Source organism: Dermacentor variabilis, unplaced genomic scaffold (assembly GCF_050947875.1).
Source record: "Dermacentor variabilis isolate Ectoservices unplaced genomic scaffold, ASM5094787v1 scaffold_26, whole genome shotgun sequence".
Taxonomy (NCBI): domain Eukaryota; kingdom Metazoa; phylum Arthropoda; class Arachnida; order Ixodida; family Ixodidae; genus Dermacentor; species Dermacentor variabilis.
In genome coordinates, this window is record NW_027460434.1 from 664,901 (window position 1) to 681,587 (window position 16,687).

The 16,687-nt window shown below is 48.5% G+C and overlaps 1 protein-coding gene across 4 annotated transcripts in view; it reads left to right on the forward strand.

Annotated features, from left to right (window-relative positions):
* Atg14 (autophagy related protein 14) overlaps positions 1-16,687 on the forward strand; it is a 250,050-nt gene that overhangs the window by 41,942 nt on the left and 191,421 nt on the right. For all 4 annotated transcript variants that reach the window (XM_075678510.1, XM_075678509.1, XM_075678511.1 and 1 more), the window contains one exon: positions 8,029-8,110. In XM_075678510.1, coding sequence (XP_075534625.1) covers positions 8,029-8,110 — 82 coding nt within the window. The remainder of the gene's footprint in view (positions 1-8,028; positions 8,111-16,687) is intronic.

Below are 16,687 nucleotides of genomic sequence, written 5' to 3' on the forward strand. Positions count from 1 at the left end.
AAGTAACCACCACGCCTGCACGGTCACTGTGTTTTTGGAGCGAGGCGTCCGCGTAGAGGACCCTGGGGTTCTCTTCCAGCTTACGGGCTAGGGCTTTGGCTCGCGCGGTGCGCCTCTCATTGTCCTTGCCCGGCGTCATGTTCCGAGGAAGGGGTTTTGTCTGAATGATCATTTTCCAGTCTTCCGGAAGGGCCGTCTTGATGGGTACTGGCTCAATCTGCCATCCTATCTTGCGTAGGACGGCTCGTTCGTGTTCCGTGTGACTGAGCCGGATTCTCTGATTAGTTAGGTGGGCTTCGATGAGCTCCTCCACCGTGTTGTGGGCGCCCATGTCTAGCAGTTTTTGTGTGGACGAGTATATGGGCATGCCCAGTGCTTGTTTCGTTGCCTTACGAAGCATCGTGTTTAGGGTGTCCCTATTCGCCTTCGTCAGCTGGAGATACGGGGCGGAGTAGGTAACCCGCGACACAACGAATGCGCGTACCAGGCGCATGGCATCGTCCTCTTTAAGGCCTCGGTTTCTGGTTGATACCCTCCGAATCATACCAAGTATCTGTTCGGTTGTAGTCTTGATCTTTGTGATGGCGGCCTGTGCCTTTTTGTCGCTCTGAAGTATTAGGCCGAGAATCCTAATCTGCTTTGTTGGCTTGATGGTCGTTCCGGCGATCGTGATAATCGCGTTCGGCGGCAGCTCCTTATTGGTTTTTCCCGGTTGGATCATGAGCAGCTCTGATTTCCGGGGAGCGCAGCTCAGTCCGCACGACTTTGCGTACTCGTGCACGGTCGTTGCCGCCCGCTGCAAGACTTCCTCCATCCAGGCATCGGATCCGGCTCGGGCAGTCCACACCGTAATATCGTCGGCGTAGAACGCGTGATCCACGCCTTCGATTTGCTTGAGTAGATTGGGCAGGAGCAGCAGGGCCAGATTGAAGAGCAGGGGCGACAAGACCGATCCCTGAGGGGTGCCCCTATCGCTGAGCTCGACAGGGTCCAACTTCTCCTCCCCTATCCTGATGGTCGCCATTCAGTTTGTCAGAAAATCTTTTATGTAGCCGAATGTCTTTCGGCCACACCGGGTTTTGTTTAGATTCTGCAACACGCTCGCGTGGGACACGTTGTCAAACGCTCCCTTCAGGTCGAGGGCGGGTATCCCGCGCGGCGCGTGCCTCGTTGCCGGCTTGACGACCAGTTCGTGGAGTTGGATCATCACGTCTTGGGTGCTGAGATGTTGCCTGAAGCCATACATCGTCTCTGGCATCTGATCCGTTTCTTCGAAGTGCTTCTGCAGCCGGCGAAGGACCATGCGCTCCATCACCTTCCCCACGCAGGATGTGAGGGAGATGGGCCACATGTTGTCTATTGTGAGGACCTTGCCGGGCTTTGGAATGAAGTGGACCTCGGCGTCCTTCCATTCCTTCGGCAACTGCGAGCTCTCCCAGGCTTCGTTAATGTGCTCTAGGAGGTCACGGGCCGCTGTACCGCTCATGCTACCAAGTAATTTGTAAGTTATGGCGTCCCTGCCGGGTGCACTTCTCTTGTTACTGTCATCTATCGCTGTCCACAGCTCCGTCATGGTAAACGGCCGGTCCAGTTCTTCGTTGTCGGGTCCTTCGTACCTCTCGGGCACCGGGTACTGGCCCTTCTCTGTCTTTAGGTACTTTGCCTTCAGGTCTTCAAGGAGCCTGCGGCCGTCTGCCTTGTACGTGTTCAATACTTTGGCGAGGTTGCGATTGGTTGCAGTTTTGCTACTCAGCGGGTCGATCAGATGCCTCAAGAGACACCACGTCTTCCACGTCGAGAGCTTGCCCTGTAGGCCGTCGCAGGTCTTCAGCCAATTTTCCGTACATAGTTTGGCCGCGTACTCGGCGATCTGTTTGTTCAAGACTGCTATGCGCTTGGCCAGCTTTCTGTTGTGTCTCTGACGTTTCCATCGCCGCGTCAACGAGTGTCAGGCTGCCCACATGTGGGTCAGTCTGGCGTCCACGTACGGTGTCTGCGACGTCGTTGCGATTTCTTGGGTAAATTTATCGAGAGCCTTCTTCTGATCCCTCGCCCATTCGGTGTAGGTCCTTTGTCTTTCAGCCTGTCCCGTTTCTTCCTTGGATGCCTCTTCTTGTTCTTGGGTAAACTTTCTCATCTTGTCCCAATCTGTGATCCGCGCCGTCCCCAGCACAGCCCGATATCGGGAGCCTCGGATCGTGATGCCGATCACGCTGTGGTCCGACCCCAGGTCCACCTCTTCGCTTCTCCAGGAGACATCTAGCGTGCCCGATAACCACGACAGGTCTGGCGTGATGTCCCTAGCGGCACTGTTGCCTCTTCTGGTGGTTACGTCCGGCTCGTTCAGGAGGGTCATCTCGTGATCCTCCATTGCTTTGGCCAATGCTTTTCCTCTCTTGGACTGAAACTTATAGCCCCACGTTGTGTGAGGGGCGTTAAAGTCGCCGAGGATCAGGAGCGGCCTGGTCCCCGCCAACCCTTTCGCCTGGCTCACGATGCGGTCAAATTCATACTGCCGTTGTGACAGCCGGCAGTGCGTGCTCATTACAAATAAATTGCCTGAGCTGCCAATTTCTCTCGCATGAATTTCGACCAGCGTGTGCTCGCACCCACCCTGCGCCGTGACATGTTGAGTTGCCGCCACGTTGCTGCGGACGAGCACCGCCGTCCCGTTCTCCGTGGGGTCCGTGTAAGTGACATACCCCGGGAATCTTGGTTTCCCGTTTGTTTCTTGTAGAGCAATTACATCGGGCTTGTTTTCTTGCCCGTCAATGTGTAATGATAGTTCCGCTTCTTTGTTGCAAATCCCGCGGCAGTTCCATTGGTAAATTACTGTGGTATTCCCCCCGGTTTTCTTCTTGTGCTTCTTACTTGGCTTCTGCATCATCCTTTTCGGACGTCTCGAGTCGATTGCGCCTTTTCACGATCGCGCTTTTGATTTTTTCGGACCGCTCCTTTTTCAGGGACGCGAAGCGGTTCCTCACCGAAGTTGAGGCTACTTTTGTCGCTAGGTGCTTGTGCTTCACCGATCGCGTGTGAGACTGACTCTCGACAGCCTCGAGTCGGGCGTCCATTTTGCCTAGCCTTTCATTAATTTGGTAAATTGCAACCAAAATGGCTGTCAGCTCTCCTTCTCGCGGGATCTGTGTCGTTGCCGTGGTCGCGGTCTCTGCGGTCGCCGCTTCCTCTCCGCTCGCGGGGCTCATTTCAGCGTCCATCGCCTCTTGATTACTTGATGCACGCTGCGTAACCCCAGCCTCTCCCGCCGCCCGCCCTAGGCGGGGCGAGGGGGGGTACCTCCGCGACAATATGCGCAAGCCTGCGGTGTTGTTTGCCGCCGTGTTGTTTTTATGAGGGCTTGCATTTGCCGAGCGTCTGTTATTCACCAGCGTTTCGATCTTATTCATAAGCGCCCATATTTGGGCGTTCTGCTCCTGGATCTGAGCGTTTTGGCGCTCTATGATCGTCTTAAGTTCTATCACTTCGCTACTGTCCTTTTGCGGATTCGCTTGTGAGTTAAGGGGTTGGGAGGGGGTGAGCGGTGGGAATTCGGTGTTGTTGGTTCGAGCGATGGGAGACCTGTTGGTCCAGCCCACCTTTTTCTCGGCGATCCCTCGGCGTCCGGTTGACTCGCTCCGGGACCTTGAACTGGCCCCGGATCTCAAACTGGCCCCGGATCTCGAACTGGCCCCGGATCTCGAACTGGTCCGGGAGTGCGAGCGGCGGTTGCCGCCGCCGTTGCCGCCCCCGGATGGTGTCTTTGATCGGCAGCGAGTCCGGTGGCCGTTTCCGTCGCCACTGTTGTTGCTGCTCCGGCCTGGCGTGTGTGATCGGCCCCGTTGCTTGGAGGCGCTACGGCAGGGTCTGCCTGCAGGACCTCTCTTGTCTTGGTTTATTCTCCTGGCGTCTTCTTCCTCTGCTCGGCGCCGTTCCCAGCGTCGCCGGTGGACGACGTAGGGCGTCTTGAAGCGGGCTTTGCAGGCCTCCAGAGGTGCAAATGATTACGGTATCACGGTGCAACTGAGCCTGGAATGCGACTTTTGCGGCTGCTTGGAAACGAAATGGAGCTGAAGGCGCATGTCGGGAACGCCAAAATCTAATAACCCATTTGAGATAAACATTCTCGCGTCGCTTGCTGTTCAAAGTACCGGGAACAGGCAAACAGCGCTGAATGACTTATTTTCAGCTATGGGGATATCCTACAGAGGCCTGCACCATAAGACGTACCAAGGACACTTGAAGGGAAGACTGAACCCATCTGCAATGGAGGCTTGTGCAAAGGTGCTTTCTAATTCTGCTTCAGCAGTAAAGAAACTTTACAAAGTGCTGGATTTTCGCAATACTGGAAACATTGCAGTTTGTTTCGATGACACTTGGATGACTAGGTGCACCTGTCCTGTATTGGTGCGGGTGCAGTAATCGAGTTGTTTTCAGAGGTACTATCAAACTTCTGTCTTGGCTGCAAATATGTACCACCAAAGGAAGATCCTGGGCACAGTGCCTGGAAAGAAAATCACATCTACCAGAAAAATACTGATAGTAAATTCGGCCAGATGGAACCAGAGGCCCTCTTTGAGCGCTCCCTATCGCGCCATGGTTTGCGCTACACCACAATGCTTTGCGATGGAGACAGCAGGTCTTTCCTAACACTTGGAGAGGCCAAAGTTTATGGTTACACAAATGTAGAGAAGAAAGACTACATTAACCATGTGCAGAAGCAGATGGGCACTGCTCTTCACAACCTCATCCACAAGCTCAAAACAGAGCATGGTGAGAGTTTGAGTGGCAAACGTCGACTGACAGGTGACCTTATTACAAAACTCGCCAATTATTATGGCTGGGCACTGAAGTCTAACGTGGGCAACATAGATGGTATGCACGAACCGGTAATGGCAACCTGTCATCACATATGTTCAACTGATCAACACCAAATCACAGCCTGTGCCCAAGTGGTGCCAACTTGTGGTGCAAACAGAATGCTGCTACTGCTAGAGGAGAACCACTTTCAAAGCACCAGAGCTTGTCAGAGCATGTTAGTAAGGCCTGTCTATCATCGACTTGCTGTCCTTGCAATGCTGCCACAGGGGCAAGACACAAAATGCAAACGAATCACTGCACTCTGTGATCTGGTCCCTCATGCCAAAGACCAAGCTCCCTATTGGCAGTAGAAACTGCGGTTGCAGAAGCAGTAATGAGGTACAGTGCAGGGATCAAAGAAACCTCGTCTCGTATTCTACGAGAAATGAAAATACAACAAAGTAGCAAGGGCATCCAAAGAGCAGAAGAGAAAGACGGTCACCGTCTCAATAGTGCCGAGCGAAAGCGGGCAGCTTGAGCCGCCTTCCTTCACGCAGCAAAGTGGTGACACCATGAAAAACCATGCACCAAATATTCACCTGGGGCATAATAATGTGCTGGCTATTAAATAAAGTTATTTTATTGGCAGCACAACTCTTGAAAACAATGCCTTGTGCTCCTTGCGATTTTCTCAGTTTCTATTTTTCAGCCTGTGTGCAATCTTCTTATCAGGTTTTCTCAGCTTCCACAAGTCCAATTTTAATCATTTGAAACCTTATGGCTCAGTAAGTGCCGCAAGGCTATCAAATAATGCGAGGTAAAGCTATAAATTAAAATAAATGACAATTTTGATCTAAGTAATTGTGCCTGTACTGCTAACATGAAGTTCAAATGCTTACAACTTTTGTTCTGGAGAAACTAGAATGGGAAGACTTGTCTTACAGCACTCCTTAATTAGTGTAGGTTGTAAGAGTAAAGAGTAGAACAAAATATATGCAGTACATTTTTTTAGACGCATGACAAAACATTTACCAAAATGTGTCTGTTAAAAAAGAATGGTACGAAATACATTAAAATAAGCTTTAGATTTAAGACCTGTGCATAAAACTATATACACCTAGAAATTTTCATCATTCTAGCTCAAATATTAAAGAAAATAATTCAAAACCCCACATATCACCTTAAGACCAAGGGAGTGGAGGGACATATATCTTTGACCAGTGCCCACGGCACCACTTGGGCTCGCAACTAAAGCACAGCACGGCATATACTGGAAGCAAAAAGGTGCTCTGATAATAGGTAAGTAGCAAGAGTGCTAAATTTTTGGGGCCGAATCGAATATGAAACGAATAGTACCAGATGCGGATACATTTTGAAAAGTTTTCGAATAATGAACAGCCGTCATCACAATTGCAGTAAAACCTCGTTAAACCATATCCGCTTATTGCGTACGTATCGGTTAACACGTAGTGTTTCCAATTTTCATTGCACAAACACGGCGGTGCGTCGTCTCCATCGGACAGCCCGGCCGAACAGCGAGCCTCAGAGATCGGAACGGCCTTCAAGTGCCCTGTGTGTTTGTGCTTGAAGCCACACCAAAAAAATTTCGGCGCCGAGCCAGAGAGAGTTGTGTCATCGTGCAAAGCAGGACTCGCATCATGCCGAAGCTCGGATAAAAAAGATGCCATGTGTTCAGCAAAGAAGAGAAATTAGACATTGTTTGTGCTATCGAACGTTACACAAAGAAGTCGCCGCTAGCACGCTACATGGGTCTACTGTTGACTACAGTGTGTGGCATTTGGAATATGAAGCAGTTGCTCGGCAGCGCTACTGCGACCGTGAAGAGGTGTTGGCTACGAGGTTCGACTTTTCACCATCGTTGCCTCTGTTGTTGCCGAAGTGTCGCCTAGTGACAGTGATAAGGATGACACGGAAAGCGACAGCACGGGCGGTTCAGGCCCGACAGTGGCAGAAGCTGCGCATTACATCAGCCTCATGAATGCAATCGTCGCAACGAGAACAGCACCCCGAAATGAAAAGGTGCCCCTCGACTTCTGCAATGGTACTGCCCCTGTGGACGTAGAACATGCAACGCCAATGAGGAATCTGCCATGCGAGTGTTTGCCAAGAAGAGGGGGCTGGGCTGAAAAACTGGCTCACAGCTTCAGTAAGTTTGAGGCCGCTGTCGTCGCTGCTAGGCCGCTGCAGCATCAAACGAAAATAACACTTTTGTCACGCAAAGTAAATAAATACTGCATGTTTCTTCCCCTTTTACCACACTATCTTTGAGTTCTGTTTTTGACAAGTAAGTGGGCGATCTCATGCTATTTTGGTTAAGGAGCACTACTGTTTAGTACATACTTTTTCTGAGCTCCGGCCAACTATGGTTTAAAGAGGTTTCACTGTACTATAAAACCATGTTCACATCCTATAATTCTTAATGTTGGCACATTTTTGTCATTATTTATTACGCTATGAAGCACTGTTTATTAAAAGCACAAATGAAGCATTAGGGGCGAACAAGTATAGTTTCTTCGCATGCACAGGACTATTCAGAGAGTGCAAATGGTTGCAGTATAGCCTGTGAAGTATGGGTACCTAAGCAGCAGGGCCTGCTCCACTACGCAAGTTCTCATGTTGTGTGTCTAGGCTATGCCCACGGGGCTGAAAATTCACTGTAATTTTGCTCCAATATTATGTTTAATTGGGTGCAGTTGATGTTCTTGAATATTCTAGAAGTATTAAAAAAATGTTTTCATTCACAAATACAGACAATTTGATTCAAAGACCGAATCGAATAGGACACTATTCGACTTGGTAGTCGGAAGTTTCAAATATTTGCACACCCCTAATCATTAGACTTAACCGATGCCCACGAGTTGCAGTTATAAAATATGAATTAGCTATTCCATAGAAAGCCTTGCGGATCAAAAACTACCGCACGACAACATGCGCAGAGTGAGACTTCGGTGTCCAGACCGGTTGTGTAGCTTCGCAGCATTGTATAGAACATGGTACAGTTAATTAGGAGCAGGTAAAAAGATATGTTAATCGGGATAAGCAAAAGTTACAGATGTTCGCTAGCCTTTTGTTGCATTCTCGGAACAGTCAGTTTTGTGTGTGTGCACGTGCCAGAGAGAGGGAGAAAGTTATTGCCATTGCCTAGCTCACGGCTGAAGAGGTTGCGGAGCCACTTGTGTGGTGGTAGACAGTTCAGCACTGTGTTTGCAGAGGGATGCCATGCAGCGGACACGGGACCAGGTTGCCTACCTTCGCATTGTCCTTGAGGACCTCAAGAGACGCAGAGAAGAGGGCAAGTTTTTCCCTAGTGCAGGCTGTGCTCTTGTCACATGCCGATTGTTGTGTACCAGATATGCATGACTCTACCAGCTAAACTGCTGGTGCCTTCTTGCTGATACAATGGACAGATGTGGGGATGCTAGCGTCTTGTGCTCCCTGATGTTTGTTATCCCACACGGCTCACACATTTTCTGACGTTCGGCTTCCCTGCTTGATACACCAGTGGCGCGTGAAGTGCCACTGGGCCAATAGCACCAATCTGCGCCGACTAAAATTTGTTGCTCCATATTGCTCCAGAAGTGTCTTTTTCACCTAAATTGCACCACAATGTATTTTCGGCGATGTGAAAATTAGGAGGCTACCAAGCCATACAAAACAAACTGTGGCGCCATTGCATTTATTTGCCGCATTCGTTCAGGGCATTACAGCCAGCGAGGCCGGCTGTGAGGTGATTGAATCGAATTGATCCCTATTTTTATATGCCAACTGCAAGGTGTGCATGAGGCTACAGGGAGTTGGGTGGCCATGCTAGCTTTGCGATGACAAGATCAACACAGTAGTTTTACTCATTGAGGGCTGATGCACGATGGTGCTTTGTAGACAAGAAGGTGATGACTGTCCACCGTTCTTATTCGTGTTGCTTGCTTGCAGCTTTATTAGTTGCGCTGTATTACTTCTCTTCTTCAAGAGAATTTGGGGTCGTTGAATTTAGCATTCAGCATTACAACCATAATGCCGATGCATGGTGATCAGATTTATGCTTTGTCAACTATGTCCTTGGTAATACCGCATTTACTTCCATAATGATTGCACTCGCGTAATGATCGCACCCCTGAATTTTGACAATTTTTTTTCTTTCCCGTGTAACTAACCTCAGTGGTATGTTGAGTGCCAAGTCTAGCTAATGATGATCGTGCTTACTATCTGTCGAATGCAGTCGAATGTTACGTGAACGACTCTTCAAGACATACCAAGCAGTCTGCACACATAGAACATTCTTAATTAGATGCCCCATTTCATTCCTTTCATCACTTTCCGCACTTCCATAAAAAAAAAAAGCTACAACCAAACTTGCCTTGGCTTTATTATTTGTTAGCTTTATAATGGTTGTGATCAACAGCAACAAAGAAAGGCGCCTTTCGATTCTTCTCGTCTGCACTCGTGGGCACGCAACAAATAGTGAGCGGCAACGATAGTGGCTACGTTAACACTGATACGTTAGAAGTATACTCTATTCATACGCCGATACTTACGTAACGCAGCTAAGATATTCGCCCACCCATAGCAGAAGCGGTATTAAGCATAGCACACCGTATTAAGATTGCGGCATTTATCTTCACTGCTGTTTCTGCAGCGTGCCCACCATGGGTTTCTGTAACTGACTGCTAGGAGCGCCCATCTCTGTTTCTGTCCTCTCAAAGTGGTCATGGCTATGTTACAGTCGAACCCTACTATATCGAACCCGTTTACATCGAATTATTCTATATATCGAACAATTTCTGGACACGATATAGTTACAATGAGTATATATCGCAAAAATTACGCTTACATCGAACAAAAATAGCATCGACACCCGATATATCGAACGTCAAGCGGCGGAAAGTGCCCCCGGAAGTTGGCTTTCCCTCGCGGTGGTGGGGAAAATCCGGCTGTGCGGCTCCATCCAACCGCTCTCCCTACCGTGACCGCGCCCGACCGCGCTGCCTCAGATGAGCCGTCGGCACCCTCCCTGCAAAAAATGATCCTGGCCCGCCCACAGCGCTTGCTCAGACAGCCAATCAGATGCTCTTGTGCCCTCGTCGTGCAAGATGGCGAAAGTGCGAGTTGTCTCGCTGTTTTTGTGTGCGCCTTGTAGGCCTTCTCCCGCAGTGTTGCCGTGATGAAGCGGCAGAATTTGCCTTTCGTCGTGAAGCTCGCAATCATAAATCGTGTCGAATGCGGTGAGAAGTCGGGTGTCCCCGCAGAGCACAAGATTCCGAGGAGCACTCTCGGCACGATCTTGAAGAATAAGGGGGAGATTAGGGCTAAAGCGTCCAAACTCGCGACCCGGTGCCCGTGGCGCCCGACCCGTACACATGGCCGTGTACGAGTGGTTAATCTGAAATTGCTTCAGCCATGCCGACTTCCGCGTGCTCGGTGATGACCGTAAATTTTGATGAATGCGACGAAGCCGTTGCCAGTGTTGCCGAAGTTTGGAGCGAACTGTCAGAATTTGCGGAAGCTGTTGACGAATCAACGGTGGATGAGTTTGTGAGGTGTGAAATGATGTGTCGCGACCACGGGAGAGCCCGAAAACGAAGACTACATTGCCAACATCGTACCGAGCACAAGCGAAAGTGGGCACAATGAGGAAAGCAACGACGGTCCCACATCCTCCGAAATGATTGGTGCGCTCGCAATAGTCCGGTGCTTCTGCGCAAATGTGGAAAGTTGCGACCTCAGCTGCTCCGACTCCTTAATGTGGAAAAGTGCGTGCGTCGCAGGCAGTGAAATTGCCAAAGCAGGAGAAAATGCAGGACTATTTCGTGCGAAACTAAGCTAGTTTAATTAATAAAGTGATTTTATAAATGGTACGTGCTTTTATGACATCCAATTATTTAGCAGGCTTATATCGAATTATGCTCTATATCGAACTGATAGGCGTTTTTTTGCGAGTTCGATATAGCCGGGTTCGACTGTATTACCACAAACTTGCCGATAGTAACGATATTATTCGTTACTGATATGGAAGAAACTGTTTCAATACGCGTAATGTACTCGCGAGAAGAAAAAAATCTCATTCAGCGCATTCAGTTTGCTGTGCCGGCCGCCATTTTTGCTTTGGTGCCCCGCACTGTTACAGCGGCAGCCGCCTATTTGTTGACCTGTTGTCATACCGTAGCAAACGCGGGATGAAAAAAAAAATTTCCTTTTCGTAGAAAATTTAACCCGCGCAATAATCGCACCCTTGAATTTGCATCAATTTCTTGGACAAATTTAATTTCTATCAGCGGAGGCATAAAGAACATTTGAGGACCACACCAGCCTGATGTGGTTCATAAAACAAAATTTGCATGTGCGGAACATCAAACCTACCAAGTGGTCCTTACTGGGAAAATAAAGCTAATTTCAGCTGCCCTAGTAAATTACTCATATAGATAACAAGAGCCCCTCTTACCGTGAAAACGGGCTTCATAAGCCAGAACAGACACTTTAATGAAAGACAAGTGGCCTTGGATTTCTAGTGTCACCTCACCGTGACGTTGTCATGGCAACTGCTCAGGCCCAGATAACTATTTGTCGGTGGAGTTGTACAACATTCCATCCTAGAAGAGTGGAAGTCTGCTTGGCAAACTTCAAAAGCTTCTACAGGTTGTAATGGTTGGGGTTGGGCATGAAATAGATGGTAGCTGGCCCATGCCGTTGTCCAACTCATCCACGCTGAGGACGTAGTTAAAGAGAGAGACTTGTTCTCATCGAGAACAAGGAATATGGGATTAATTTACAGTATCAACATGAGAACGTTACAGTTCATCACTAGCATGATTGAAAGAGAATGCACACTGAACAGCCGACGACAGCTGCTTAGATGCACTCTGTCCTCCCTAGATCCCTAGGTGAGGGAAAACGGCCATTCAGCCTTCGACCGATGGGAGCGTTCAAAGTCATCGTAGCCAACCCGCCCTTGAGGGGGAGGGTTTACACGCTCACTTCCGCACAGGTTTCACTGACCACACTGAGGTGAGAGGGTTCTCGCAGATGGGTCTTGCCCTGGGCAGGCGCTTCTTGATACCAGTGTTGACTCCGCAGACAGTGGCCACCATGTCTGTCCATTGAGTGACAACTTCTAAAACCTGTGAAATGGCGCCGCAAAACATCTCCTTCCAGGAGTTCCCCCGCTCCAAACAAACAGTGACGGTGAATCCACGAACAATACTTGGTCCGCTGACCGCGTCTAGACATAGTGGCACCAACGGGCAGTTGATGCAGCGCATTATCATCCTTACAAAGCGAGTCGCTGCAGCAGACATGGTGGTGCCGATGGGCTGTTGACTCGGCGGTTGCTTTTCCGTAGATCGCCAGCCTCGCAACTGCGGCGGGCTGAGAGAATTTTGTAGGTCGATACCTCTGCAGGCTGATTGTAACAGCTCCTCCATGGTCTGGAAAATCTCAACTGGCCAGTGCTGATGACCGCTGGGCAGGAAGAAAATGGCTGGTGGCAAGGGGGGATGCCTTGGATTGCATCGACCAGCTGTGAAATCATGATACTGCCCCAAAACATCCAACAAGGGCAGGCAACTGCAAAACGAACCCCACAATACGGCTCTGTGCCGAAATGGCGTTTCTTTGATCTCACTTTAGACCTGCTAGTCTTCAAAGAAAAGATACCATATTTACTCTCATAATGATCACACTCACATAATGATCGCACCCTTGAATTTTGTCGTCAAAATACGATTTTTAATATTTCCTGTGTAATGATCACACCCCGAACTTGCCGCAGGGATATGTCGTGTGCCAAGTCTAGCTAATAATGATCGCGCAATCTGTCGAGTGCTACGCGAATGACTCTTCAAGACAAACCAAGCGGTCTGCACGCACCAAGCATTCTTAAACAGATGCCCCGTTTCATTCCTTTCATCACTTTTCGCACTTTCATGACAAAAAATAAGTTACTACCCAACTTGCCTTTATTATGTGTAGGCTTTATAATGGTTGTGGTCAACAAAAACAACAAAAAAGGCACCTTTCGGTTCTTTTCGTCTGCACTCATGGGCACGCAACAAATCGCGAGCGGCAATGATAGCAGCCACGTTTACACTGATACGTTAGAAGTGTACCCTATTCATACCGATGCTTGTAACACAGCTAAGATATTTGCCTATCCTTAGCGGAAACATGCCATATTAGGATAGTAGTGAAGACAAATGCCGCAGTGTCCGCAGCATGCCCGCCATGTGTTCCTATGTCACCGGCAGCTAAGTGCGTCCATCTGTTTCTGTCCCCTCAAAGTGGACAAGGCTGCGTTATTGCCTCAAACTTGCCGATATTAACGATAATATTCATTACTGATACAGAAGAAACTGTTTCAATGCATGTAATGTACTCACAAGGAAAAAAAAACATCGCGTTCGGCATGTTCGGCGCGTTCGGCTTGCTCCGCCGGCCACTATTTTTGTATTGGTGTCCTGCACAGTTACAGCAGCCGTCTATTTGTTGACCTGTTGTGATCCCGCAAGAAATGCGAGATGAAAAAAAGATGTTTCTTGCGGCAAATTTAGCCCGCGTAATGATCGCACCCCTCATTTTGCGTCAGTTTTTTTTACGAAGTGCGATCATTATGCGAGTAAATACGATAAGTACAGAAACAACAAATGCCACCTTTCGCTACGGCAATTTTTGTAGGAATTTCATGCTGACAAATTGAGCAATCATGGAGGGAGGCTTGCTAAATGAGAGGGAATCTTCTTGGCTTATGAAAATTAACAATAACGACCCCAAAATTTAGACGGAATCCCTAAATGCAGAACTCAAATTAGCCTGCTCAAACCATTCGCATTGCTATGCAACTTTCCCTTCTTATATCTAACGGAGAAGTTGTACTCTTGGAGAGTGAGGCTCCATAAGAGCAAGCGGCCATTTTGGGTGACATTTGATTGAGCCACGTCAGAGGACAGTGGCCGGTAAGATGAACCTCGCTACGAACAAGTAACACGACAATTTCTGGGCTGCCCAAACTAAACGAGCACATTCCTTCCCTGAAGCGCTGTTGGCTTCCTGTTTTACAATTAGTTGATGGCTGGCGTAGAGGATACGATGTTCCTCATTATCGTCACTGATCTAAGTACCACACCCATGTCCCTGTCGCTTGTGTCACACTGAACTATGAATTTCTTTGTGTAGTCTGGTGCATGAAGCACAGGACGAGAAACCAATAGCGTTTCCAAACCTTGCAAAGCATTCTCTTCATCCTTATCCCAGTGCATGTTACTCGGTTCTCCCTTTCGGAGGGCATCCATTAAAGGACTTGCTATTTGTGAGTAATTCGGAATCTACCGTCAATAGTACCCCACAAGTCCCAAAAATGAACGAAGGCCTGTTTTCGTGCACGTCTGTGAAAAAGCTCCAATCGTAGCTATTTTCAGCTCGGCTGGCCTTTTCGTGCCCTGGCCGGCAACATGGCTCAGATAAGTAGCCTGCGAGCAGCCAAACCTACACTTTTCCACTTTCATCGTTAAGCCGGCTTCCCTCAACTGTGAGAACACCTGTTTGAGGTGTGATATATGCTGTTCCCAGCTGTCCAAAAAATTGCTACATCATCAAGATATTGCAAGGCGAACTGCTGCAAGTCTTTTAGGACAATATCCATTAACTTTGAAAAGCTGAACGGCGCATTCTTCAGAAAGAAGCTGAGTGAAAGAGGGCGAAAAGTGCCTACAGGTGAGATGAATGCGGCATAGCGGCTGGCACTTTCTGAAAGGGGAACTTGCCAGTATCCCCGCACGAGATCTATAGTTGAAATGTATTTAGCAGTGCTAACTCTTGCAATTCGTTCCTCAATGTTGGGTATCGGGTACAGCTGATCCTTAGTGACAGCATTTAACTTCCTGTAGTCAACACACAGACGAGGGTCTTTATTAGGGGTTTCTACAAGTATTAGTGGTGACGTGTAGTCACTCTCAGAAGGCTCAATAACTCCCAACTCTAGCATGTGCTGTATCTTTGCCTCCATAATTTCTCTCTGTCGTAAAAACACCCTTTAAGGCTTCGATCTTACAGGTTTGGTTGACGTCAGCTCTAATTCATGTGTTATGAGTTCGGTTCTGCCTCGCCGATCGCTGAATCTATTGAGATATTCCCCTAACCTCCCTTTTAGCTCATCTAGCTACTCGGGTCTAAGCGCATGCGAGCTTACCGAATGTTTTACCGCTTCTTCCAGGATGATTTTAGAGTTGGAGATCACCCTATACTAATTAAACTTATTACTAGTGTTGTCCTGCTCCTTGATGGTACAGTGAACGACTCCGCTCCGCTCTACGTACGGCTTCATCAAATTGCAGTGGTATATCCTTACCTCCTTCCTGTGACCAGGCATTTTCAGAGCATAGTTAGTACCTGAACGTTTGTGCAACGCCTTAACGGATCTGTCCCAGTGAACTTGTTCTTTGTCCCAGTGAGCTTGTTCCAGTGTGCTTGTTCTTTCTTGAAGGTTTGAGGATCATTACCTGGTCTCCGGTGTTAAACGTATGAAGCCTCGCATTCTTGTTGTAATAGAACTTGGCGTTCCTTTGAGCTACTCCCATGTTCTTTTTAACTAGTTCTTGGGTTGCACTTAGCCGCTCCAACAGATTTAGCACGTATTCTACCACTGTTGGACTCTCTCCTCTTTCCTCCCACATCTCTCTTAACAGTTTCAGTGGAGAATGGAGTGTCCTCCCATACGCTACCTCTGCTGGCGAGAACCCTGTAGTCTCATGAGGAACCATTCGCAAAGGAAACAAAGTGGTCGGAAGACAGTTCTCCCAGTCCTCGTTGTGCTCGTAACATAGCGCCCGCAAAACTCGCTTAAGCACTGAATGCCACCTTTCTACACTACTTGACTGAGGGTGATAGACGGAACTGTGTATCAACTTTACCCTGCACTTTTGTAAGAATCTGGAAGTCAGTGAGCTGGTGAATACTGATCCTTGATCCGCCTGAATTTCGGCTGGAAACCCAACTCGTGTGAATACTGTCAAAAGCCTGTCTACTTTGGTGGAGCTGAGCCCTTTCAGAGTGATTGCTTCTGGAAACTTTGTAGCCGGACACAGCATGGTAAACAAGTACCTGTAACCCTACTTTGTCTTTGGTAGAGACCCTGCCGTGTCTATCACAAGTCATCTGAAAGGTTATGATAATAAGGGCGCTACTTTTAACGGAGCTTTCCATGTTTCTCCTGGTTTACCCGAGCAGGCATCACATGATCTTACAAAGTTTTCTACGTCTTTGAAACAGCCAGGCCAGTAGTATTCCATAAGCAATCTTTCCTTTGATTTGTTTATGCCGAGGTGGCCAGACCACCCATTTCCATGACAGAGACTCAAAAGGGCCTCCCTGTATTTAGTATGTACGACTAAATGATCGAGAATCTTGCCCTTTCGGTCTCTGTAGTGCCAATACAATAAGTCTCCTCTCTCTTGTATCGTCATGTTGCGCCTAGCAAGGCCTTCTTTAGCTGTGTGATGCAATTTAGCTAAGCTGTCATCATTCTCTTGCTTGGCTGCCAGTGACTCTCTGTCCACACGTAAGAGCTGATCGAAGTTCTTTGAGGCCGGTGATAGAAACAACCCTGTCTTGCTTGCGAGTGCGTCCGCGAGCTCTTCCTGCAGGCGTGAACATTGACACCCTAGTGATCCGGTCTCATTAAGCTGGTCAGCTGGCAGGCTTTCCTCAACTTTTTCTTCCCACGAGCCTAGCTCGGATTCGGTTACTGAAGTTACCACTTTTGCTACTTCCGCTGGAGCAGCTTTTGCTGCATTTTCAGCCGAAAGCGACGTGATTTTACGAGCTTGGCCTCGCATCAACGCCTGTGCTGCGCCTTCTCCCAGTTTAAGCCCCTTGTCATGCAGTA